The sequence below is a fragment of the Antrostomus carolinensis genome, unplaced genomic scaffold, assembly GCF_000700745.2.
Source record: "Antrostomus carolinensis isolate BGI_N321 unplaced genomic scaffold, ASM70074v2 scaffold37405, whole genome shotgun sequence".
NCBI classification, from domain to species: Eukaryota; Metazoa; Chordata; class Aves; order Caprimulgiformes; family Caprimulgidae; genus Antrostomus; species Antrostomus carolinensis.
The window spans coordinates 41,530-65,845 of NW_010317743.1; the positions used below are offsets into that span (position 1 = coordinate 41,530).

At 43.1% G+C, this 24,316-nt stretch overlaps 1 protein-coding gene across 1 annotated transcript; it reads right to left on the reverse strand.

The window, feature by feature from the left end:
* Positions 1-426: 426 nt before the first annotated feature.
* LOC104525514 (extracellular tyrosine-protein kinase PKDCC) lies at positions 427-24,025 on the reverse strand. The gene is made up of 7 exons (XM_010168688.2): positions 23,831-24,025; positions 23,208-23,330; positions 19,816-20,087; positions 16,025-16,104; positions 15,058-15,165; positions 4,363-4,536; positions 427-1,689 (listed from the first exon to the last, which is right to left on the reverse strand). Exons 1-7 carry the CDS (start codon positions 24,023-24,025, stop codon positions 1,604-1,606), a joined length of 1,038 nt encoding a protein of 345 aa, XP_010166990.2. The 3' UTR covers positions 427-1,603.
* Between the last annotated feature and the right edge of the window lie 291 nt (positions 24,026-24,316).

The following is a 24,316-nucleotide window of genomic DNA, read 5'->3' on the forward strand; positions in this document are numbered from 1 at the left end:
ACCGTGGTGAGACGAGACCCGCTGCTGACAGTGTCACCTTCTCTCCTGCACAGTCACACAGGCTACGGGCACTTCTGCCCAGCCTCCCCGGTTCTCCTGCTCTCCTTCTCAGACCCTCCTTGCTAAAGCCCGGTAAGGAAAACGACCACTTAGCCCAGTGAGTAATTCCTTCAGGTTCTGCACTCATCCTCAGCCCTTACAAATGTTAAAAGACTGGTACCGATGTGACTCAAAACTACAGAGCAAGAAAGGCTGCTCAAGCCTTGTCTTCTAATGGTCACTTGCTTTGCAACAGGCAACTGCAGAGACAAAGCCACCACGCACCCCCAGAAACACACGCCTCACTGGGAGCCACTGGAACAACCTCAGTTCCTTATGTCTAAGTCTCCACTGGCTGTAGCCATTTATTTGCAACACAAAAAAATCAAGTATGAAACAAATAGTATTTATCTTTTATTTCTTTTTTTACAAAAATAAACAATTTGAGAAACAAAAGCACATTTTTTTTCCTGACTGTACAAACTACAAAACAGTATGACATTGGTCACTTTAGCATTTACTTTATTGCTTTCACTGAAAGCAAATTCTCTAGACACACCATGCCTGTAAAATGCATTTTATAGATAATTAAGGCTAGCATTCATTTGCCATTATTAAGGTCATTTACTTCATTCACTCTAAGAATTAGCAAGCGGTGCCTTAGAAAACCAAGGATTTGATGATAAAAAGTACGAGTAACTGCCAGATAGTCATTAAAGTAGTACTGCTCCACCAGCTGGATTGCTTTGCCAGTCTGTCAAAGATGTGGCTTCCTGAACAATTCAAACTCGATTCAACAAAAGTCTTAAGCACAGGCTTAATTGTAAGCATATGCTTAGGCCTATCCCTATTCAGCAAAGCACTCGGCACTTGGGTAAGTCCCTACCCTTTCAGTGGGACTATTCATATGCTTATGTGATTTGCTAGACCTACAAAATGGCTCTTTTAAATTAAAAATGAAACTTCATTATAACATTGGAAGCAAAAAGTATGAAAAGTAGCTACAGTCTTGCAATCCTAAACAGAACCAGTTCCTTCCTTTTGACAAATACGCCAGCACTGCATATGTGATAGCTTTAACACAAATGCTGATTGTCTTCAGAAATGTTTGCTATTCAGCTTACAAACTGAGATGCTTCAGTTACTCTGTTGTGATTGTACGTGCCCAAATAAATATCAGCGCAGAGGATACAGACTTCCCATAGAAATGATCAACGTTCATCCCCGTGCACACAAGCACAGGTCAGAAACATTATGCTAACCTTGGTTAGAAAAGCCAGAGCTGCCAGCTGATTTATAACCAAAATTATACCCTAACAGTGTATCATATCTTGTATTCTGCTTTGTTTTTTTAAAAAATCACATTTTAAAAATGTTGTTTTATTGCACATTCATCCTGGTCATGCAGGTTATTTCTTTAAAGTTCTGTTTAGCACTCTATAGATTAGAATGAGTAATAGTGCAATTATCTCTCCGGCCACAGCCGCCTTATACCTCACAGCTGCCTATATTTATACACAAACAGCTCTTGTCACTCACGCGTCAGACTGAGCCACTTTAGCTGTCAGTCTGTCACCTTCACATATGTTATCTTGTCAGGATCAGGCATGATATGATTTGAGGCCATCTTGAAGAAGACAAGCTGCCGACCTGCAGCAAATAGGAAAAGGCAGAGGTAGGGAAAAAAAATTAATTAGAAATGATGAGCAAAAGGTTGCAAACCTTAAAATATCAATATTTCATATTCTTCTTCAACCTATTTATTCTTCAGACAACCCCAGACTGAAGTCTTTCTTAACTTCACCTGGTATAATGCTGAAAAGCTTTCGTCTAACACGACACTGAATCTCCCCTGCTTTCAGTACGTTTACTCTTATCTAATGAGGGTCAAGATACAGCTGTGCGCAGCTAAGACAGTAAATGAAGCAACAGTCTGAAGATTTTAATACAATTTTCACATGATCTTTAAAAAACTTGTTTAAAGACTCTCCCACTGATAAAAACAAACTGGAACAAGGTTTCTACTCCTCAACAAAAAGCACCAGCAAGCACTAACAGCCTGGGTAGTGTAAGGCACCTGCCACACAGACATCTGAGGTCAGCAGGAGATAAATTTGGTGAGGTTTCACTCAGCAGTATTTGTGGGAGCTGCAGCACAGCTCTTGTACCTCCCCATGCTTACAGACCTGGCATCTTATTCACATCCCTGCCTCCTGATGAGCACCTGCCGTCTCACAGACCTGCACTGTCGGTGCCTTTCCTTGGAGCAGAGGCCACAGAGTGATTCTCCACAGCTATTCAACTTCTGCCTTCCTTCTCTCTGACCTTCAGAAAATCAAATGCTATTTACTCCCTGCCTGCCTCTCTAGGGGGCTCCCATAACACTATTTTCTGAAAAAGCATCACACGGCAAACAGGACGCCTCAACTACTGAGCAGATTTCTGTGCTGCTTATTTCAGGGACTTGAGTGCTTGTGGTGGTTTCACTTGGCTAGCACTTGGGTATGCATCACAAGCAACAAGGTAAAGGGAATGATAAATAAGACTAGAAATATTGCTAATATGTCTCAATTGGTTTTAATATTCTAATCTGAGTTGCTCTAAACTTCCTATGAATTTCCCTGTGCCACAATAATTACTTTTTTAGTATATTAATTAACTTCAATAGTCTGACTATAAATAGTCTCACATGATGACCTAGTAGGCACCAGTTAGCTACAGGAAAGCTTAACATAAATTAGTTCTTTCTAGGCTCCATGGAAGTGTCTGTTCAAATCTCTCAGAAGCACAAGAATTGCAGAAAGCCGTAGCAGCACACTGCCTGTAACACTCCAAAACATAAGAACAGTCTGAAGTTTCTGCTAGCTTGTGATGCTTTCAGAGCTGGGGACCTGCTAGGTGTGTATATAAGCCTGGCTTTGGGGTGTATTCATGTTGCTCAGCTAAGTGCAACTAAAGCACCCAACTGCACACAGGGTGAATTTTGACTTTATGATTAAGACATGTTGCGATCGCAGATGTACAGACAGAAAGCGGAGCCTCAGAGCGTAACTAACCTGCCACACTGAAGTCTGTGGCAGAGCAAGGACTTCTATCAGCTTTCCCAAGGTGTGGCTAGTATCAGCCACCCTTCTCCTCAAAGACAGGAGCAGGGGAGCTGATCTGGCCCCAGCAGAAACTGGCAATCGCAGGCAGGGAAACAGGCCTGCACTCGTGGAGACAACACACAGAAAAACTCACCCTGACTTCAGAGCAGAGGAAGATTATGAAAGGACACAGATTTGGTCCATTGCACCTTATACACACAAACACATCTGTTTTCTTTACCCTTCAAGGGGTGCAGCTTGCCTGGGGTCACACTGCCAGATGAGCAGGCTGGGGCAGCCGTGGGGGCACGCAGTGAAGGGGTGCAGGGCTGGGAGCCAGCCATGGCATTCAGCTCCTTGAACCCCTCAGCCACTCCAAAGCTGCAGCTACCAGAGATTTTTAGCAGTGATTTTTGGTTTGTAACAATTTTGTTTCTCAGATTGCTCCAGAGTTGCCCGAAATAAGCACAAGCCTGGTGCAGAAGCAGCAAGTCAGGGCCAATACTCCACTTGATGTCAATCGACACCGAGTGCCTCCCTGCAGGGGAACTACAGGGGGACAGCCAGGCCCAAGGACCTTTTGGAAAATGTATTTCTCTTTTCAACTAGTGTATTCTGTTGGACTTGAAAATGAGTTGTGGTAGGAAATAGGATTTTCCCCTGGAACTTCTACTTGGTTTTAAACTCTCCCTCCTTGCTGTCCTTTAGCCAAAGCCCTGCTGCTAGAAGCACAGTGTTCCCACCAGGGGTAGGGCATCTCTGACACTAGCTGGGAAGTCCCAGCTAGATGCATGGGAGAACCTGTTTGGTTTTGGGTTAAACTGCAACAACCATATCGATTGGAAAGATTTATTTGAATGCAGGCGTTGGACTATGTCCTGCACATTTAACTGTGGAAACAGGTCATGGACTTTTGCTGTTGTTTCTGCTGCTGTGTTTCAAAATAAAATTTCAGACCTCATGGTTTGGAGACCTATGGTCCATGTGCTGTAGCCCTGTGGTGCCAGCTCCTTTTGAGCCCACCCACAGGTTCCTGCTCACCCAACAGGGTGAGCCAGACCAAGAAAAGCCACACCAAAAATCAAACCACCTCAGCTGAAGCTTCAGAAACTTCTAGCTGCTCCTGGTGGCTCCCACAGCCTGGTGCAGCACTTTCCCCAGACTGTATTAAAACACTTAAAGCAGCCAGAATATGTGACTCAGATGGTGTTTCTGCTCCGCAGCATCCATGACCTACCTGTCCAAGTTGTCTGGTTAGTTAAGACAAAAGCTTTGCACTGGGAGTAGCTGTCACAGATCTCAATGGCTTCATTGACATCAAACACGGAGAGCAGGCAGCCCTTATGATGGTAAGATGGCCAGCATCTGTAGTTCTCATCAGGAATAAAAGCTTCAGGCACCCGTCTGTACTCTGCAAATAACCAGAGCAAAGCAATCGTTTTGAAAGCTCCAGCAAACTGTTTGTTTTTAACAGGCAAGGTTTATTAGAACAGCTTAGGAGTGGGATATATGACGGAAAAGGTGACGGGCTAGACTGTACCAGCCCCAGTTCACTGTCAAACGTGTTTATAACTCTGCACCTTACTTTCCTTTCCTTTCCTCCTTTCTTCTTCTCACCTTTTTTCCAGAAAGCGTCGGTAAATAAACAGTCTGTGCACAAAACCCTTTCCCCTGCCTCCCTGTGTAGGCGAGGCTTTGGTTTTATTAGGAGTTTTACAGGAAGAATGTCCCATTGAATAAACAGCATCCACTTGAATGAACTGACTCACTGTCCTACTTCTTAACAGTGAGCAGGATTGTAGGGGTGAGACCCGACCAGGCGTTCCCAGCCCTCCCTCTCCCTCAGAAGAGCATGCTATTTTCCTCCAGCCCCTTTAGAAAAGGAAGAAAAGACAGGCTTTTAATTAAGCAAACTTTTTTTGCTTGCTCAGATTAGCACAAAAGGGAAGTCTCTTGATGGGCCTCCAAAGAGAAGGAAAAAAAAAAAAAAAGTAGAGGGAGCATGTCAGCGTGGTCCTCGCCCAGCGCCTCTGCGCTGCCCTGCCGATTACTCCTCTCCCTTGGCTGCCGTTCAGTCTCACTTGCCTTTATGAGCTGCCTCTTGTTCTCTGTGCGCAGCTCCTCTCACTTTCCCAGCCACTGACGGGGGTTTCTCTAATGAATGCATCATCAAATTCAACTAATCACTTAGAAACATTTCTATTTAGCGTCCAGACGCACAAATTGATGGTTCCCCCACCGCCTTTCTCGCTCACATCCTATTCAAAAAAATAAATAACATTCTGTATTTCTTCTAATTGTATCTATTATGGAAACCAGAGCTGCCGGCTCTGACTCACAGCCTATTCTTAAGTCACTTTGGTTCAGGCATTTTCTGCCTGACACTGCAGACTCAGCCTGCTAATATTTCAGGCAGCATGTTGTACAAACACCACCGAGTCAGAGGCGAGTGCATCTACTACTCTAAAATGCCAGTATTTCAACTGGAAAAAGAAGTACGCATCCACAAATGCTTGTTCATACCACACAGTCTGAAACAGTGGGAAACAAATGCAGTAAATGCTTTTTTTTTTTTTTTAAGCTTGGCTTATTAAAAGTATCATATGAAACATCCGCAAGCAAGAAGCAAAATCAGAGCTGATCGCATCCCACTTAAATCAAAGGCAAAAAAGTTTTCATTAATTCAGAAAATGTGGACTCATGAATATGAAAAAAACCCAAATTAAAATACAGTTCGACATTACAAATGGTACTTTCTCCATTAAAAACACACGCATTTCTCCTGAAGAAAAGTCAGTGCGTAAATCCAACTGCTAATTAGCTGGATAGGTAAAGTCCCTTTTTTTAAAAAATTTCTGTATCAACTGTACAGTGTGACAATAATTGAATGTAACTGAATAATATTCTCTTATCTCTGTATGGTAACTGCTGAGTATTGATTTGTATCCCACAGCCAAGGTCAGTAAAATGGTGTGTGCAAACGAGATGCAACAAAATCAACTCACCGCTGTCAGCACCATCTATAACTATCTGCATCAGTGCGTGTGCCATGTTGACTGGATATAAAATGTGACTATTCAACAGCTTTTCTTTGTGTGGCTACAGAAGTGCCACCTACCACTGCACTGTGCCAAAGCCCACACCACAGAGGACATTCACAGAACGATGGCTCTTGCTGCAGCAGCAGCAGATGAAGCATCTGTCTGATTCTCCATGTCAGCAGGGAACATGCCCCAGCCCTTCCCAAGCACACTGTCAGAGCCTGCCAGGCTCTGCGCTGGGGCTGGGAGGGAGCTGCAGCATCCCTCGGCACGCCATCAGGGCACTAAGCAGAGCAGGCCCACGCCACGTCACGTATTTTTCTCCATGCAAGGTAGGAGCCCATGTGGAAGACCCTTATTTTGAATTATTGTTCAATTTTTATGCTCTCCTGTGCACAGATATGCCTCTTAACAAGCCTATAGCACTTTCTTTCTTCTCAACACTGTTCCTGTTACAGCTGTCAGGGGCTAGGCTCTTCGCTGAAGTGAACAGATTTCCAAAGAGCAGCAGTGACTTACGTGACTTGAGGCTCTGTCAGAGATAGGAGATAAGTTCTCCCTTTCCATTGACTTTTTCAAGGTGACCAAGCCTGGTAAATCGTTTTGGCAGCTTGGACACATTAATCAACAGAGCTGGGCCAGCAATAACTGCGATGGTGAAGGCAAGGTCCTGGTTCGTGGGTGGCAGAGAGGATGGAAACCTCCACACCGGTACTTAGGGTGGTCTTACTGTGCAGCAGAGCCCCGGGGCTGTCCCTCCTCTCCTTGCTGCTCCTTCCCAGTTCCTACATGAGGGAAGCCACCACCATCTGCAATGACCTCAGGGTGCTGCACTTGTGGGAGCAGGGTCATGTAACAGGTACACAACAGCACGACTCACACACAAAGAGCATTCTCCTTGGCTGGGAGATCACCAAGCGCCAGACAGGTGAAAATGCAGCCACTAAAGTCTAAGTGAAAGCACAGAGGCACACAGGGTCTGCAAAGGCAGCTCCTGGCTGCTCCCCCAAACTGGCACAGATCACTGAATGCCTGCAGTTTTGGGATCTGGATCATAGGCTCCTGCCTATGCTGCCTGCAGGGAGGGGAGCGGGATGCAGCGAGGGAGAAAGGCAGGAAGGCAGCCCCTCTGCCCACTTGTGTGGGCGACAGCAGGGATGGTTGCCCAGGAGCACCTTCCCGCAGAAGCATCCCAATGAGAAGTGGGCAATGAGGAGCAGAGTGGGACACTCAATGGCCCTGCACCCTTGCTCAGGCTCCCAAACCAGCCAGGTGCTCCCATTGCCCCAGGAAGCCAACATGGGATCTCCTCTTAAACCGTGACCGTGAGAAATGATGGGAAGCTCACTGCAACACCAGCCGAGCGCTGGTCTGAAGAAACTGCATTCTTCTCCAAAACCCACTTTATCTCGAGCAGAGCAAGGCAGCTGCCTTCCCCATTTGCACAGTGAAGGCAAATATCCCTGGAATCTCTTGTTTACACAGCGACAAATTAGGGAGCTGACCCCTTAGCCCTTATTTGTACGAGCTGTGAAGAAATGCACTCCTCTGGTGGGAACTAGAAGGGTGCTCCTGAAGGATCCCCCTCTGTCGAGATGTGCCCTAGCAATGGCAGGGGCCTCTTGGTCCTGCTTGCACTCCATTAGCCCCAGCCCACAGGAGAGCTACACCCCTACACCTTTAAATGATCATCCTGGTAACTACACTGCAGTTACCTGCTCAATTTAGCAAAATTCCACTGGTTTAAAGACAGCCCTAGCTCAGATTTTTATCCTGCTAAGACCTGAAACTTGCTTAAATGGAGTCCGTGGAATTTGAAGGCTCACAGCAGTAAATCACATCATAAAAAGGTCAAAGTTCTGGTCAATTTCCAGACTAATGGTGTTTAAAACCAATAAATACTTGCCTAATACTATAAATGCAGCCATAAATTTACACTTTTGCGTACATACACATAGCTTGACACAGAGTACATAAAGTCTATCAAGGTAATGGCAAGGAATAGAACAGAGAAATGCAAGAGGCTCCTATAGTATCACAACAGAAAAAGAACTTTTTTCCCCATCTATCAATTTTCTGAGGACTGAAGCAAATAAATGTAATGCAGCAAGCCTGATCTTGATGTCACTTATGACAGATTTACTCCAGCTTAACATACAGGAGTTGATTTGCTGCTCACAGTTATACAAATAAATCCCACTAGGAAACATTTCTCCTGCCCTGTAAACATTTTGGAACTTTAAAATATCTTACTATGCTGAATCTGGGCAATCCTCAAAAGTTTTGGTTTCCAATATTTTTAATACTTCTGAAATATTTTTACAAGTTTGCTTTAGTCAATCAAAATACACTGTTTCAATCAGGCCAAAACCTTCTCAGAAGTTTCTTACAGCACTAGCCAGCCCCCACAGCAGCCACAGTGATATTCAAACCAAGCACTTTCTTCTGACAGGAAAGAGAGGTATCTTTAAAAGCAACCTGCAGCATCGCTGACCCAGGCAAGAGCTACAAAAGAAAGTCAACGTTTTAAAATCTCCTTCTAAATTTTTTCCATCAAAAATCACCTGCATTGTCCCAAAGCCGACTACATTCTATAAACATACTCATTTTCACTGTACTAGACTGACTCATATAAATAACTCCACAAGTATATAATAAACTATAAACTATGTGAAACCGCCTGTGGTTTCCCCCTTTTAGCTTGTTTGAATCACCCTAAATCTGACTCTAATCAGCCCTAATGACCGTTTATTTCAGCCACAGCATCCAGATTGCATTTTTACTACCAACTACAGCTACTCATTGGAAATTTGCCCAGTTTTCTTTTCTAGTTATCACCTGCCAATACACCACAGGTCAATGACACAGATGCAGTAATGTTCATTCTTGAGAGAGAAATCAAGTTCCTCCTTTTCCTCCCTCCTCTTTTCCTCCACTCTTGAGAGGAACACTGGCAGTCGAATCTGGATTTGCTTTTAATTGCTTTGCTTACAAGTAAACAGAAAGAGCCTGATCTTGCCAATCTCAGCAAAAAGTCGCATTGAGCAGTGTTTTGCTCAACAAACAGTCCCCAGCGATTCCCAGGGAACTTAAGGAGAACAGAAACAGATCCTAAATAGACAATAATACACTTAATGTTTTAGTACGCTTCATTTTATGCTGAAATTTTCCTCATGCTTCAATGCCTCACATTTAAACAAGCTTCTGACAACAAGCCTCGCAAAGCCGTACGACAGTTGTGCTAGGGAAAGCTATTTTTTGGTATGTCTGAAAAAACAACATGCTAGGCGCATCCCGCGTGCCTCTGCTTTCAATCATTTCTGACTAATCCCAACTGTTTGGAAGGACAGACAGGCCTGGCAGGACACGGGTTTGCCGTCAGACCAGGAGGTAGTCCTGCTTCTCTGGTGAGTACTTCCATCCTTTGGCTGCTTCCCGTGTGCAGGCTGGGAGCGAAGGCAGGCTGGCCTCTTTTTATATGCTTCCATTGTGCTGACACTAGAGCCATATTTAAATCGGTATGCGGGCTGTCACCGAAACACAAATAAATAAGGAGAAGAACGACATGTTCCCTTACATTTTATTCCCGTTAACATGACACAGCTGGAGTGGTTTTCCTGCCTCGTGCCCCACTTCCCAGGGCCACTCACCAGGCCCATGGCCACAGAGCCACTCTGCACCTACGGCCACCTCCACGGTGCACACTGATTTACTGATGGCAACTAGCCCCAACTAGTGCCACAGACACTTGTAAGCTGCATCTGGCTCACTTGCTCATAAAAACAATGATGCTGATGATGGATGAGTGTATAGGGTCACATGCGCAGGGTATTTAAGCTTAAAGACAGATGCCTATAGGGTTTGTAAAAGACACTTGGTGACTTCCTTAATGTTCTTTCTTCAAACGAGCTGAGGACCTAACCCATCAGCAGAAAGCATTTTGCTATACATTGCCAAGTTGGACCCAGAGAAGTTTAGCAAGAGCAGAACACACTGCTCAGTGAATAGGGCATATGGTTTGCATGACGGTGGAGATATGTGTGAGTGACAGCCAGCCGGTCACTATACAGCTCAGTAGCGGGGAGCACACACGTGCTGTCCTGTCGTATTTCCACCACTGTGTAAGCGCTAAACAACCTGCTCCCGTATTCCTCGGCATGCTGAGGTTGCCAGGCTGCCAATGCGAAAGCCCTCTGTGCAAGGCAGGGCACTTTCTGCCCGGGCTTGCAGCCCCATGTACCCTCAGCTGGCCACAAAGCAGCCTTGACATCCCTGAGAAAGAAACACCAAATGCACAAGTACCAGATGAAGCAGGAATCTGGGCTGCAGTATGTTCCTGGCTGAGCATTCAAGCACCTTCAGCAGAGGACTTTTAGCCTTAGCACTGTGGCCAGTCGTTAGGTTATACAAACTGCCTCAAACAATATTCCAGCAACCTTGCAAAGCTTCTCTCTCACACATAGACATTTGCACAAATACACCCCCCACACCCCCCCGCCCTGCTCAATTTCAATATTTCTTGGGTGGATTTACCATTTCCCAAGCAGGTTGCTATAGTGACCCTGCAGAACATTTTTTCAAAACACTGTTGTACTGTAAATGTTTACATACAGCATAATCCTGCCAAATTGTTTTAAGACAAAGGAAAACACTTTGCTTTATGTCCAGCCTTCCAGCTTTTTTAGCATCGAGAATGTACTTTCAACTAACAACAGCAGCTAATTATGCCTTTCTGTGGGCTTGTGCACCCTCAGGCCTAATAATGGGTCATCTATTAGCTTTAATGAATAGCAAAGCTATCGGATTTACTAGTGTTAGCTGATTTCACGCATTTCTGAGTAAATTCTGAGTTAACCGAAGGGCTGAGGCTTAGCTCAAGGGCCAGACACCCAGTTGGTACAAATCAGTGTCACTTGATTGTGACAAGATGTAAAAATATTGATACTGGGGCAGGACATTACTGATGAACATCAGTAGATTTTTTAATAAGTCTTCTTAATCTGGATAATTAATGGAACATTTTTAGATAATGTACGTCAGAAGAAATATATGGTTCCTGTTTTAATTCACATTCTTCTGGATTCCAGCAACAGAGACCAACAGTCAGTGGAATATAAAAGTATTTGTTCATGGTGTTGTTTTAAACACTGTAATGTTCCTATATCAACATTAACAGTAGCGTGATTTATGATTACAGAACACATACATAGCTATCAAATGTCTCCCACGCCTCTACTCTGTTTCTAAGATACTAAAGCAAAGTCCAGAGCATAATATAATTTACAGCACTATAAAATCTTTTACAACTGAAGCACAGTGAAAGCTTAATATCCAAGACCTTCTGTAATATGACTATGTCATCTTGTTAAATGTTATTTATGGGAGCACTAGGGTTGACAAGAACTTTCTTCATGTCACTTCCCTACTGATTATCAATATCACCTTTCTCACTTCATGGTGTTCAGAGGAGGAGGTCTTCCTTTCAAAAACATAGGTTCAGATAGATAACAGACTGTTTCCTCAAAGTTTATGTTTTAGTTACGGCCTTAGATCGCTTGCCCAAGATCATGATCTCTTCCTTCCTAGTAAGAATTTACAATGCTCTATCCAAGACAACAGATAATTCAAAGCACTTAGCCCTAAGACAAATGCTGAAGCACCATTACCTGAACCTTCTGTGGTTTCTCTTCCCAAAAAAGAAAACAAAACAAAATCTTTCAGTTCTTGGATCTGAATTGTCCTAGAGTTCTGCTTTTACAATTCCAAAATCGATGACACACCAGAAAGGCCTTATTTTGTCACAAGCCTTTAGATGCCAGAGGAGCCTGGCACTGTTAATTCTTGTCATTTCTACTGTTTGAGAGAGCAAAAATCCTGGGAGTCAGGTCACCTTGGGAGAGTTCCATCATCTGGAGCAACATCAAAGTGAACTTTTGCCTGCTCAATCTTGGCACACCAGTTTATGAATGTGACACTCTGATTTAACTCCGATGTGGCCTGAGAACCAAACCATCACCTCTAGTTTTATCTTAACCCAGCACTGGGTTGGAAAACACTCTCATTGAACTTTCATGATACTGTAAAGCAAGACAGAAAAGGTTTAAAAAAATCCCACAATCTTAAAAATATTTTTTCTTTGCTTCCAGAGAATAACACAGTGTCCTCCTAAACCCCAAACAAGGCCAAAGCATCACCTCAGCTGACAGCCTGGGAAAGTATCACAGTTGCCCTTTTTCACCCCTGCCTCCCTCTCTACTGCCTACCAAGGGTTATACAAAATATTCAAACTGCCCAGCCGTTCAGCCCTGGTTTTGGTGGTCAGGACATCAGCTAAGCGGGGAGTGTCCCACCAGCAGGAAGAGGCTGATCACTTGGACACCAGTCCCTTCCAGCACCACTGTCACCCTCTCCTGCAACTTCACTGTACCACAGGAGAATTTCTCCTTCCATAATCTCTGGGTAATTTCTAATTCCATAATGTCTGGACTGAGAATATTAAAAATCAGTTCTAGCATTACCAGTCAAATAACAGTCGAGGAAGGAATATGTTCAGAATAAAAGTCATACAAATGGGTAGGTAGGTGTATTTTCATCCTCATGATAGAACTTCTTCACACTTTTCTGGCAAGGAAAGGGAGCCTTAAAATAGAAATAAATTACAACCCCTTTTCTGTTTGGTTAAAGTAGCCTTAGAACAAACAAGAAACAGGCCTGCACATCTTAAAGGCATGGCAGTTAAGTCTGAAAACACATCTCATCTAAGTGTAATTTCCACCAAGACATCTGATTCCTCCGGCTTGCCATTGGTTCACAGCATTTACCTGTCAAGGAATTCCACTCATGGCCTTTAATGTAGACTGGCCAAATATGTTACACAAAGCCTTTTACAGCTTTTCAACTTCTCTGCTCATGCAGTAGAGTGCCTAAGTCCATGAGCAGCGTCCTACAAATAAGAAGGGCTCCTTACACAGAAGGGTGTTACTAACCATGAACATGGGTAGTGGATTCTGCATTATGTTATCCAGGACTCCATGGAATTAAACTAACACAAAAATGTATAATTATTACAGCAGCCAAATATACATGGAGCTCTGCTCCATATTAGTAGAAACCTGCACTGTTACACTTACTAATGCTGTCCTAAGCTTCAGCCCCCGAAATGCTTTATAAACAAGACAGCCCTCTAAAATTCAAAACTTCATCTTGTCCTGATATGGCAGTCAAATCTGGAATCAACCAGCATCACAGAAAAACTTCAGTCCTCCTGGCACTTCTTCAACAAAGGACGTGTTTGTACTATTGATTGTACTGCTGAAAATAATTTTGCTGTGTTGACAGGCATCACTCAGCACAGATTGTGATGAAAAGCTGAAAATTAGAAAGTTAAATGAACACCTGCAACGATTTTCCTGCCAATTTTACAACAAAATAAATATTGAATTATTCTGATAACTGGGTCAAATTCATCCCTGGTGTCATGGCCCTTTGAGGTTAACAGTGCTATGACAGGAATGAATTTGGCTCCTGTGTCTCTTTCAGAGAGCGAATGCTTCACTGAACTTTCAAACCCCCTGTGCCAACATTCATCTTCATTTAGAACCCATCTTTCCCGCTTTACGGAGGTTTTGCAGCAAAGCCATAATTTTCCTATCAACTTGCAGTCAATTATGTCGACAGTTTGACATGAATATTGTACATACACAAAAATAATTTGCAAAACAGCTTTTTCAATTGTTAGACTTAACAGTCATTTCCATCATACATAATCTTCTTTGACATGTATAATTCCACGAGCTATCCTTCCGGGAAGAATATGCATCCCTCCGTATCATAGCTGCTTGAATAGCATTTTACAAACCTGTGGTGCTGCAGAGATTTTATGAAAAAGATACTATGATGCAGCCTCATTTTCATCCTGTCTTTTTTTTTTCTTTTTTATTCTATTGCTTGTAGAAGATGAAGAACACATTCTTTTTCATGCTGCACCTGTAATACTGTATATTCAGCTTTAGTCCTCACTATACAGAAAAAGATGTGGACAGGTTGGAGAGGGTCCAAAGAAGGGCCATGAAGATGATCAAAGGCCGGGGAAGCCTGCCATATGAGGAAAGCCTGAGACAACTGCATTTGTTCAGCCTTGAGAAAAGAAGGCTTAGGGGAGACCTCATCATCATGTTCCAGTACCACCTAAAGGGTGGCTACAAAGAAGATGGAGACTGCCTTTTGACAAGGATTCACATGGAAAGGACAAGGGGTGACAGGTACAAGTTACTCCTGGGGAGGTTCCATTTGGACACAACAGGAAATTTTTTCACAATAAGAACAATCAGCCACTGGAATAGTCTCCACAGGGAAGTGGTAGATTTACTAACAATGGACACTTTTAAGATTCAGTTGGACAGAGTGCTGGGCCATCTTCTCCAGACCGTGCTTTTGCCAAGAAAGGTTGGACCAGATGATCCTTGAGGTCCCTTCCAACCTGGTATTTTATGATTCCTCTTGCAAAGCAAGCAAAAATTTTATTCTTCCAATCTACAAGTGCTTACACAGCAAGAAATTCCTGCAAGTCCCAGGAAATCCACAGAGGGTTACAGCATCTTGATTAGATTCCCTCAAGTTGTGTTTGGGGAGGTTCTGATACTCCAACAACGGAGAAGTGTGTAGATGTGATGAAAAACATTACAGCCTGCTCACACCTATGGAAGTCTAGTTACCCATTCAGAGAGAAGGGCTTCAGAGGGCACCCAAGAAGGAAAAAGCAGGCAACATATTATCATGCACATGATTTTAAGGGCCACTGAGCCCCGTTTTCTGCACATTTCCCCCTTCAAACCTCAAATAAAAGACAAAGCAGAGTATCTGACTTTAAGTTTCCAGAAAGACTACTTTACCAGCTTTCGGCATTCGCGTCGTGTTCTGTAGGTACTCTCCACTCTTATACAGATTCAAAACTCTCTCTAGCTGAGCAGCCGTCTCATCTATTCCCCACTGAAGTTCTCCTTTAAAAGTACAGGAAAAGAATGAGTTAGATGAGAAGCAACCTGCACAGAACAAAATGAGGTTGCATTCGAATGAAGCCCTAAGCATCAGAGCCCAGCAGTGCCCTGCTCTACAACTGCGTTGTGATGTGGACATGAAGTCCGTGAGTTACTACAAATTGGGTTTCATACCTGACATGAGCCAGGCATGTCACAGGCTGCCTCGTCCAGCTGGGAACCCCAGGCCTGTGGGCAGAGAACAATGCAGTGAGCTCACCACAAGGGATGAACTTTAGCCAACACAGGGAACTCCAAAGGCTTCGCTTGTTAACTAGCTATAGCCCAGCATCATTAATTTCCCCATTGAATATATACAGTACAAGGTATAAAACCCCTAGACCAATGCACTGAAAACCCTCAAATCAAATTTACAGGCACATGCAAATACTCTTGTCCCAAAGGCACTACCTTGGTAATTAGTAAAAACCTATGGTAATGTCACTTGCCTCTGGCTTCTGAGGTATAAAAGTGCCACCGGTACCACTGAGGAAGTATCCTGGTTTTATCATTCAAATTCCCCTTGCTATAGACAGGGGCTCCTCCAGACCCCACAAGGGATTGCATTCTGATGCAGTTCACCCCAGTGCTGAGGTGTCAGGAGGCAGTAAATACCTCTGTGAAGCCTGGATAATATCTCAAAATGGGATTTCTCTGGTATAGCAGCCTATTTTTGCCTTCTCTGTATGGGGGAAATTTTTTCCCGGTAGAAAAACAATCTGGTTCTATTGCAGTGAACATAAAGCATCATCCTCCACATCCCACGTATGACAGTCACACTAAAAAAGGAAATAATTGGCATTACCACGTTTATTGCGATTACCTGTTGCATTGACTATCTTATCCAGTAATGGTCTCAGTGAGGATGGCGCACTGTGTGGAAGAAGATACGTAAAAAAAAACCTGCAATGGAAAAGTAACCCATATTGAAAAATTTTTAAAAAGAGTTTACAAATGTCTGGTAACTACTGAACAACATAAGGAATAAAACTCCTATTGCTTATAAGCCACTGACCTATTCAGGAAATAGAATCATATTCTATAGTCAAATAAATATATAGCTGAGACTATTCACTCAGCTGCCTGGCATACCTAGACCACGCTGTTATACACAAGGCTGCCTTGTAACTATGTGTAAATATTCCATTAATACAGAAATTTGCTATGAAGCCCCGTGGACTGTGACTATTTGCAAAGCTGCCTGTACTTCAGCAAACCAAAAGGATGGCACCAACCCCAGAAGTCTCAGGTTTGGTTTTGTTTTTTCAAACCTTGAAAGTGCATAAATCAAATTTCCGATAATTTCAAATAATTGACTACTATTTTCCTTTCTACAGTTTTCTGAGACTTTCAAATTAATTGCCAGGAGAAAGCCGCCTTCTACTGTTTTAATGCCACTGCAATTCAGAATGTCTTCTCTGTTCTTCTAATTTACCTAAATTCAAGATGCATTCATGTGGTTATTCATCAATGGATGTATATTGTCCGTTTTAACATTTTTCATTACAAAATCAAAAACAATATGCCTGTACCATCACTTGAAGTACACTTAATTTTCACATTGTTCCTTTCATTTTCTGTTACTCTGTCAGTATTACCACCCACTGCAAATTCAGTGTCACCAACCTAAGACAGAGATGGGTAGTTTAGGATCTGACAATATACACAGAACTGTCAGACGTAAATATTAGGTAATGAGCAGGACATGAACACAATTGTGAAAGGCCCTGCTTTACATCTAACCTGTGAAGTAGATGTTTTTTTCATGTATAGAGACCACATTGTCAAACAGAAACCGCCAGGGACTCATGCTCAGGAAGGAGACTAACAGACATCTTACATAAGCACAAACTAAAAAATTAAGCTACTGATGGCAAAAATTGATCATAGAAACAGGTATTATTGAGCTGAGATATTCCACTTACACAATGAGTACTTTAACTCCCTTTTTAATCCCTTACAAAAATAATATATTCTTTATTATACATCTCTATTATTTAGTAATAAATAATATTTATCATATTCATGTTATTAATATATTTACTAAGCAGGATTATCCCTGAGTAAGTTTTCTTAGTGATGAGTATGAAACAGTCAATATAAATATACACAGAAATCTAAAGAGCAGCATAATGTTTGTAATGAATAATTTGTCTGATAAATTTTACCTTTTTTTCTGCTTAGAGATTATCCATAAGCAGAGTCTGACTGATTGTAAGTATTCTTCGCAAAAATTCAGTAGCTGTCACTTGCTTTGCTAAATGCTGGATGGACGCGAGTCACAGAGGTTATTGTTTTTCTGTGGCTATATAAATATACGAGTTGTTCTAATGCAAACATCCACATGTGAAATTCTGACATGTAGAGACACTGGCACCTGCACAACTTAATTGCAGGAACATTTGTTGCTCATCAGTTCCAGGAGGACCAGTGACATCCCCTGTGATCTGCATAACACAGATTGTCAGATCCTTCTACATTTGTTCCTAACAGTCTTTTTTTCCCTTTCTTTTTTCTTTTTGATAATTATCCTATCTTAATTTAAGAACTGTCAGTGATGGAGAATTCATATCAGCCATTGGTTAATAGTTCAAAATATTAATTATCCTTACTTTTAAAACCATCCAGTCCTCTGAAAATTGTTCCTCCACACATTTGGAGGAGAACCCATAGAGGCCCACTTGTGACAGAAGGTAACCATTTGAAAGTGAAGATGGGCCAGTTCTTGCACAGCAGAGTTTTTTTCCAAAATGTTTTCTCTCCTTTAATTATTTACCTCATAAAGAAACCAGCTAGATAGGCTAATTACACTTTCAAGGCTAGGGCCTGCCATATTTTAAAGTTACAAGGGTTTTATGCATTGTTTGACATACTGCTGCTTTTGACTTCTACCTAACAGCACCATCAACCCTTTTTCTAAGGGCAACCTCTAACCCTACAGCAACAGAGTGCACCCATGAAAATATGACACCAGGTTATACCTAACGAACTGAAGATTTAGCCTTCCAAGACAAGTGCACAGACTTCATTGCTAATGCCCAAGCACGGGTGGTCGCAGTCCATCAGAGCACGAATCTGCTGTTGAACACAAACCCACTGTCTCTAGCAAATTAAGCAAAAGCAGGGGCTGAAAACACTGCGGCACTGTGCCTGCGTTACACCCTGGTGCGCAGTTCAAAGGCAATATTAAGAACTGTAATAGAAAAAGACTGCTTCCTTCTGAGAGACCAGCAACCTGCCGCAGGCCCACCACACCGCAGACATATCCCCACTTACGACCGAGATGGATGGGTGCCTGTTAGAGGTTTCTTAGCCAGACCAGTAAAATGGTCTTAACCAAAAGCTAGCAAGCTAAGCAGGATCTTTTAGCCAAGCAAATGGAAATGGAAAAATTTGCAGGACTCACTAAAAACTGCGCTACACAACTGCAGATGGCTGTCATGTGGTGCAGCCCATTTCAGTGTGGTCAGCTAATGCAACACACATGCTGGTGAGCACCCTGGGACCAAAGCAGAAGACTCTCTCTGGAGCAGCCTCTCCTCGCTGTGGTCTGGCAGGCAGTGAATGGCATGATACTTGAAAGGGAACTCTAAGAAATGAGCACACCATTATGGCATTGCTTTGGGATCTTCCTATTGGGATCAGACAAGGCGGCTGCCTGGCCCAGCAGCGCCCGTCAGCTGGAGCATGGCACTGAACATCAGCTACCGGCTCCCCAGAAAGCAGGGACACCACTCCCCCAGCATTCCAGCCCAGCCCTCTGAGGGGAGCTATGGGCAGCGAGGGAGAGCCGAGAGCACAAAAACAAAGGCATCACACAGAAGGACTCTGTTGTAAATCCAGAGGAACCTCTAAAATCAAATCTGGAAGATGGACGTGTCAGCTGAAGGCTTTCTCAGTATAGCTGACTGGTCTGGCACAGCCGGTCACCTACATCTTCCCATCGCGAGCACGGTACTGCCGCAGAGCAGAAACAGCCCTAGGAGCCAGTTCCCCAACATCTGCCCACACAGAGATAGGGGCTGTGGGCAGAGCAGAGTGGGAAAAAAGGGAAAACCCCTTGCTTTAAAAGGTTTGGGACTACTCCCCAGATCGCCAGTGATGGATGGTGCTCTACGTGACCCCATGGCTGCACTGGGAACTGTTATAACCCTATGGAGGCAGGGAGCACCGAGCCAGAGCGCAGGACAAGAGCCGACCTCTGACTCTGCCTCTGAAGCCAGCTCTTTGCTCAGCCAGTGGTGGAAGAGGTGTGACAACCCTTCTGAACTCACACCAAAGAAGAGCTGCCTGAAACATCTGACCATAGAGCTAATGGGCCCTCATCTCCACAGGCACCTCTCTTTCACTCCTATGAAAATCTCTACTTGCGTGAAGAATTCAATGGAATGAAAGCAACATAAAATTAGACTAGAAGTGGTGAATCACACTCAAAAAATGCAAAACAGTTATAAATGCTATGTATTTCCACAAATGAAACAATTATTCATGGCTTCTCTTACTCTTGGGTAATGGTTCTGAGATAGTATGTACTCATTGATGTGAATAACTATAAAGGATTCTGGAGATTTTTTGCCTACTTTCAATTCTCTTTTATCTCATTCGATCACGTACCTGTAGGCGTTGTAGAGATTCCTCTTTTCGTTCATATTCTGGCACCGTCCCTCAACTGAACAGGGCAGGGTGAAGTTCCTTGCAGGGAATTCCATAAAGCAGTCACTGTTACTGGTGCAAGAGCTCTCCTCAATACTGGCATCATCCAGATCCGTCACCTTCAGTTCCCCATCCACGATCACAAACTGCCGAGGGCGAAAATCCAGTAATGTCACAGAGCCCAGAGGAGAGTGAGCCAAATAATGCAGAAGTCGAACTAAGCTGAGACATATCTGAAATGCAAAAACGTGGGTACCTTGTGTTATTTTCTCAGTGCAAAGTATATAAATTAAACCACTTTAGCTGAAGATACATTCTTAAATATATGGCTTAATGTAAGCATTATAACTTATCCTCAAAACTGAATGTTGCAACTAAGGTATTTTTCAAAGGATTAACATAGTTGATTGTAAAACCCTTAGAGACTTGAAACAAAAATAAGCTGCTTTACCAGTGCTTTCCCACACTATTCTTGAAGCAGGGCTCATTGTTGCTATTCTTACTTTTAATAGAAATAAAAGTATTAACTTTTAATAACACATTATGCACAGGCCTCAACCACGCAGCCTGATTCTGCTCTTTTACAAACTCCAGGTCTGGAAGTTTTGGCCGGACCACCCTACGCCCACGTCTGGAGCTCCAACTGCAGACAGTGTCTGTATTGCCTCCGTACTGATCCTGCCTTTTGACTGCTTTTATAATTTTTTTGCACTGGTTCCTTTTATGTTTGCCTTTTTCCAAGGGAGGAGGAAGCAATTTCCCAGAAAGAGGAGCTCCACAGCTCCTCCCTAACTCTTCACCGTGCCTCAGGGTAAGTGTATATGTCCACCTGTCTTTGTGGGTCTACCTTGGTCGACCCACATTCCCACTTTGAGGCTGGGGTGGAAGCTCTGAGTTGATGCTGCACTTCTCAATCGCAGGTTAGAAACTTGAGTAACTACTACTAGACAGCAAACTCTATGAACACTGAACTCGGCCCCCTTACCAAAGTACTGTTTTCAATTCATGCATTCCCTCAGAGACCACTATGTAACATATTAATGCAAACATAGCATTAATATGAACACAGTTAAATACTGGAATTTTTGTTCCATGTACTAAATTAATAACAGGTCTTATTCAGTCTAGCAAGCCTTTTATTGTTTATATATAATCTTTGTTTTCTGTTAAAATACACTGTTAAGGCCACGTGCATTGAAGTAGTCAAATCCAAATTCAGTCTCAGGGTATAAATGGTATACTCAGGGGAGCACCTAAATTCATCCTTCATAAGAAAGCTGAGTATGTCTGAAGTTATTCCTCACTGACCCTTCACCTGTGGGGCATTAGGACTATCTCACGCTCCTATAGTCATGCTCCTGTTTGATGAGACTAGAACATATTTTATCCTATTTACTGGATACCACGGTTCCCATGGAGATGCCTGTAGGTGTAGATGAACACAGGCCAGGTTATGGGATGTCAGATTTGACAACCCATTCCTCCCTCTGGAAGGACACAGGATGCATGCATATACCATCCTGCAATACGCTGTGTATAAAAGACACATCCAGCCCAAACTAATCTATAATACACCTATCTTCAATTGCCAATGAACCCAGAATTTAGCTTGAATAAAAACACAGGTTGTCATCTGAAACCATTGCTTCTTCTGAAATGCCAAAAAACCCCTCGTCCTGCACTGGCAGCCTTTCTGGCCAGACTGAGCCCCTATGGGCTGCTGGCCCTGTGTGCCTGCTGCCAGGCTGGGACCGCAAACTCCTCCATATGACAAGTTTTAAGCACACAGATGATACATTTGCTCAGTACCACACACCTCTGCTGAGCACAGAGAGGCTGATCTGGGGAGCAAACTTACTGTTGAGTCCCTCAACATACGGAAAATATTACTAGGAGTAAGGTCAAGTATTTGTGTAGCCATTTTCAGGACTGGACCACAAATAAGTCTCACATATCAAGAAGACATGATTTTATTTCCTCCTTCTTCTCCACGTTAGTTGCGTCCTAGACAAGCTAACAAGCATGACATTATCTAAGACTTCATTACAGCAGTCACAGGAATGTTTCATCTGTAATTCCACCTCTGTGAATGAGCTTAGCACCTTCATCTAATTCTCCTTCATGTTTTCCTTTGCAATTGCTCACTCAGGAACTTCCATGCTAGAAGGAAATGTCCCTGTTTATTACCCATAATCTAACGTATCTCTTGGTCATTTGCTTTGTACGTAGTTGCTGTCACAGTCTGTTCCCTGGATGGCACAAGCCAAAGACAGGTCCTGCATTTCAGGAGCCGTGACAAGTACCTCTACTGCTTATTAAGACCATGCTTCTTTCAGGAAAAGGGAGCTGATGCTTTGCACAGAGAATACACTTGCTCCATCTATGTTAGTAAAATAAACCCTGTCAGGGAACATTCCCGGGCACAGAAACTGGATCCTACACGCACACCTGGTAGTATGGTCCCTGGCCTGGGTCTGATGGGGACTGTGGCTGCTCTCCCGCACAGTCCCCATGCACGGCCCAGAAGGCAGCGCAGGATGGGGACCATTTCTGATGGGCATCCTGTGGGCAGCCACCTGGCCTTCAGCGAGTCCAAGAATTCAATGGTACAGACATGGGCTGCACCTTGCTGGCTCATCTCCGAGATCAGTCAGCCACACTTTTAATTTTCTGGTACAGACTTAGCCATGCAATCCAAAGTATTTTAGATGCAGACTGCTGCTGCCTTGCAATGTCTTAGGGAGTTAACTTCAGACGACGACACGTCGTCCCAATATACACTGAGCAAGACGGCGCTGTCTTGATCAAAGCATTGCTGCAGTCTGGCTTCATTTTGGACAAATTAAGTGTGACCTTTGTGCTCCTGGTAAATTGCCAACGCAGTGGACAACCCAGCTTTGAGATTTGTGTACATTTATTTCACTCTTCCCTCAGTAAAAGACGAGCAAAGCAGGAAGCAGTAGAAAAAATTTCTAAAACCAATGTATGATAAAGATCACGGGAGAAATGTAACATCCTTCTATTGTTTAAATCCTGGTTGCAGAGCACAATGCTCAATGCCAAAAATCCTGGGCCTCGAGCTTTAACAAGTAAGAAAGGTCTGAAGATATCATATAAAAAGCATAGGACTGGCTATAATTAGATAACATCGACAGACAGAATCACATGACAGCTTAAATGCTACAGAAAGAGGGTGCTACATGTTGCTTCTAAACCAAGATGTAAGCATAGGCAAAGCAAACATTTAATAAATGTGAACTGCCCTGCATAGTACATAACCTTGTTTCACACTTGATATTATTTTGTATCCATCACTCTCTTAAAAGTCCTTTTTTTAAACAGTTGTTACTCACTCGAAATCTGTCTTCCCAGGAAGTCTGTAAAAGCTGAATCATCTCTAAAGGTGAGCCCAGTTCAGTGATGGTTGTCAGCGTGTCTGGGATGTCATTGCTATCTTGGTAACAATAGCCGTAGAGCTGAAAAAAATCACAACCAGGCAATATCAGTGTAAGGTATCTTGGCATGCTTTTAAGTTTCTCCGTGGATGAGGTGCAAAGTGAGCATTTCTTACAAGGCTCTGAGCTCTACACATTGTACTGTCTTGAAGTCAATAGCTTTTGTGTCCTCTCCTTCCTAGAATTCTCCCTTGAAACTCCCAGATTAGCTAGCAGAGTCTCTTGTGAGCACCATACAGCACAAGGCCAGGGAAGTGCCCCTGCATACCTCTCTGTACAGGATCTTATACCAATGAATATTTAAGAGAAAAAAATAAATGAAAATATCTATGAATGCAGAAACAGAATTCTATCTGAGGAAAATTAGTTTGGCCTATGCAATACCCAGCTAGCCAAGACTGATTTTCTGCTTAAAAGACATCACTAAATAGCTTTTAATGACATTTCTCGCAGCACTACTGTTTGTACATTGACTGGCAATGTGTTATTTCAGTGACATGGAAGCTTGAAAAGCAACTGACGCGCCAAAACTTATCACATTTTCCCAGCCAGAAATTGCGTCTCGCTATACTTGATGGACTTTTGTGTGCAGTATTGTTAAAGAAGGGCAAATACTCCAAAATATTATCTGTCAGTGGCTTCTTCAGTTCAAAAGCATTTAAATGGCAATTTCGGCCATGCTCCAACTCCTTCTTGTATTTGCTTTCCAAGGACATTTGAATGATTAATTTTCACTTGCACAAATAATTGCACAAGAAGAATATTTAAAGACTGTGGAGATGTCTTGCTTTATATGGAGTGGGACAATGTCTGACAGGGCTGGGAGACAAGCTTTTTCAAACTCCCTGCCAAGCCCTAGCAGAGAGGCAGTTAAATGAGCCTGATAAGGATCTGATTGCAACTTTCCAGCCAGAAAAGCATGCACATGAAATAAAATTAAATGTAATCTCTGCCCCCAGTTAAATAAACCACACAGCAAAAGGGTCTGTGTGAAAACGCAGCATTAA

Bases quoted from the DNA above. Each gene is read 5' to 3' on its own strand.
- LOC104525514 (XM_010168688.2), bottom strand. From the start codon at position 24,025: ATGTCCTTGGAAAGCAAATACAAGAAGGAGTTGGAGCATGGCCGAAAT. The intron at 15,166-16,024 runs GTAATCGCAATA...GTACTTTTAAAG, and splicing joins TAAGATAGTCAATGCAACAG to GAGAACTTCAGTGGGGAATA. The intron at 1,690-4,362 runs GTAGGTCATGGA...TATTTGCTGCAG, and splicing joins TAACCAGACAACTTGGACAG to GTCGGCAGCTTGTCTTCTTC.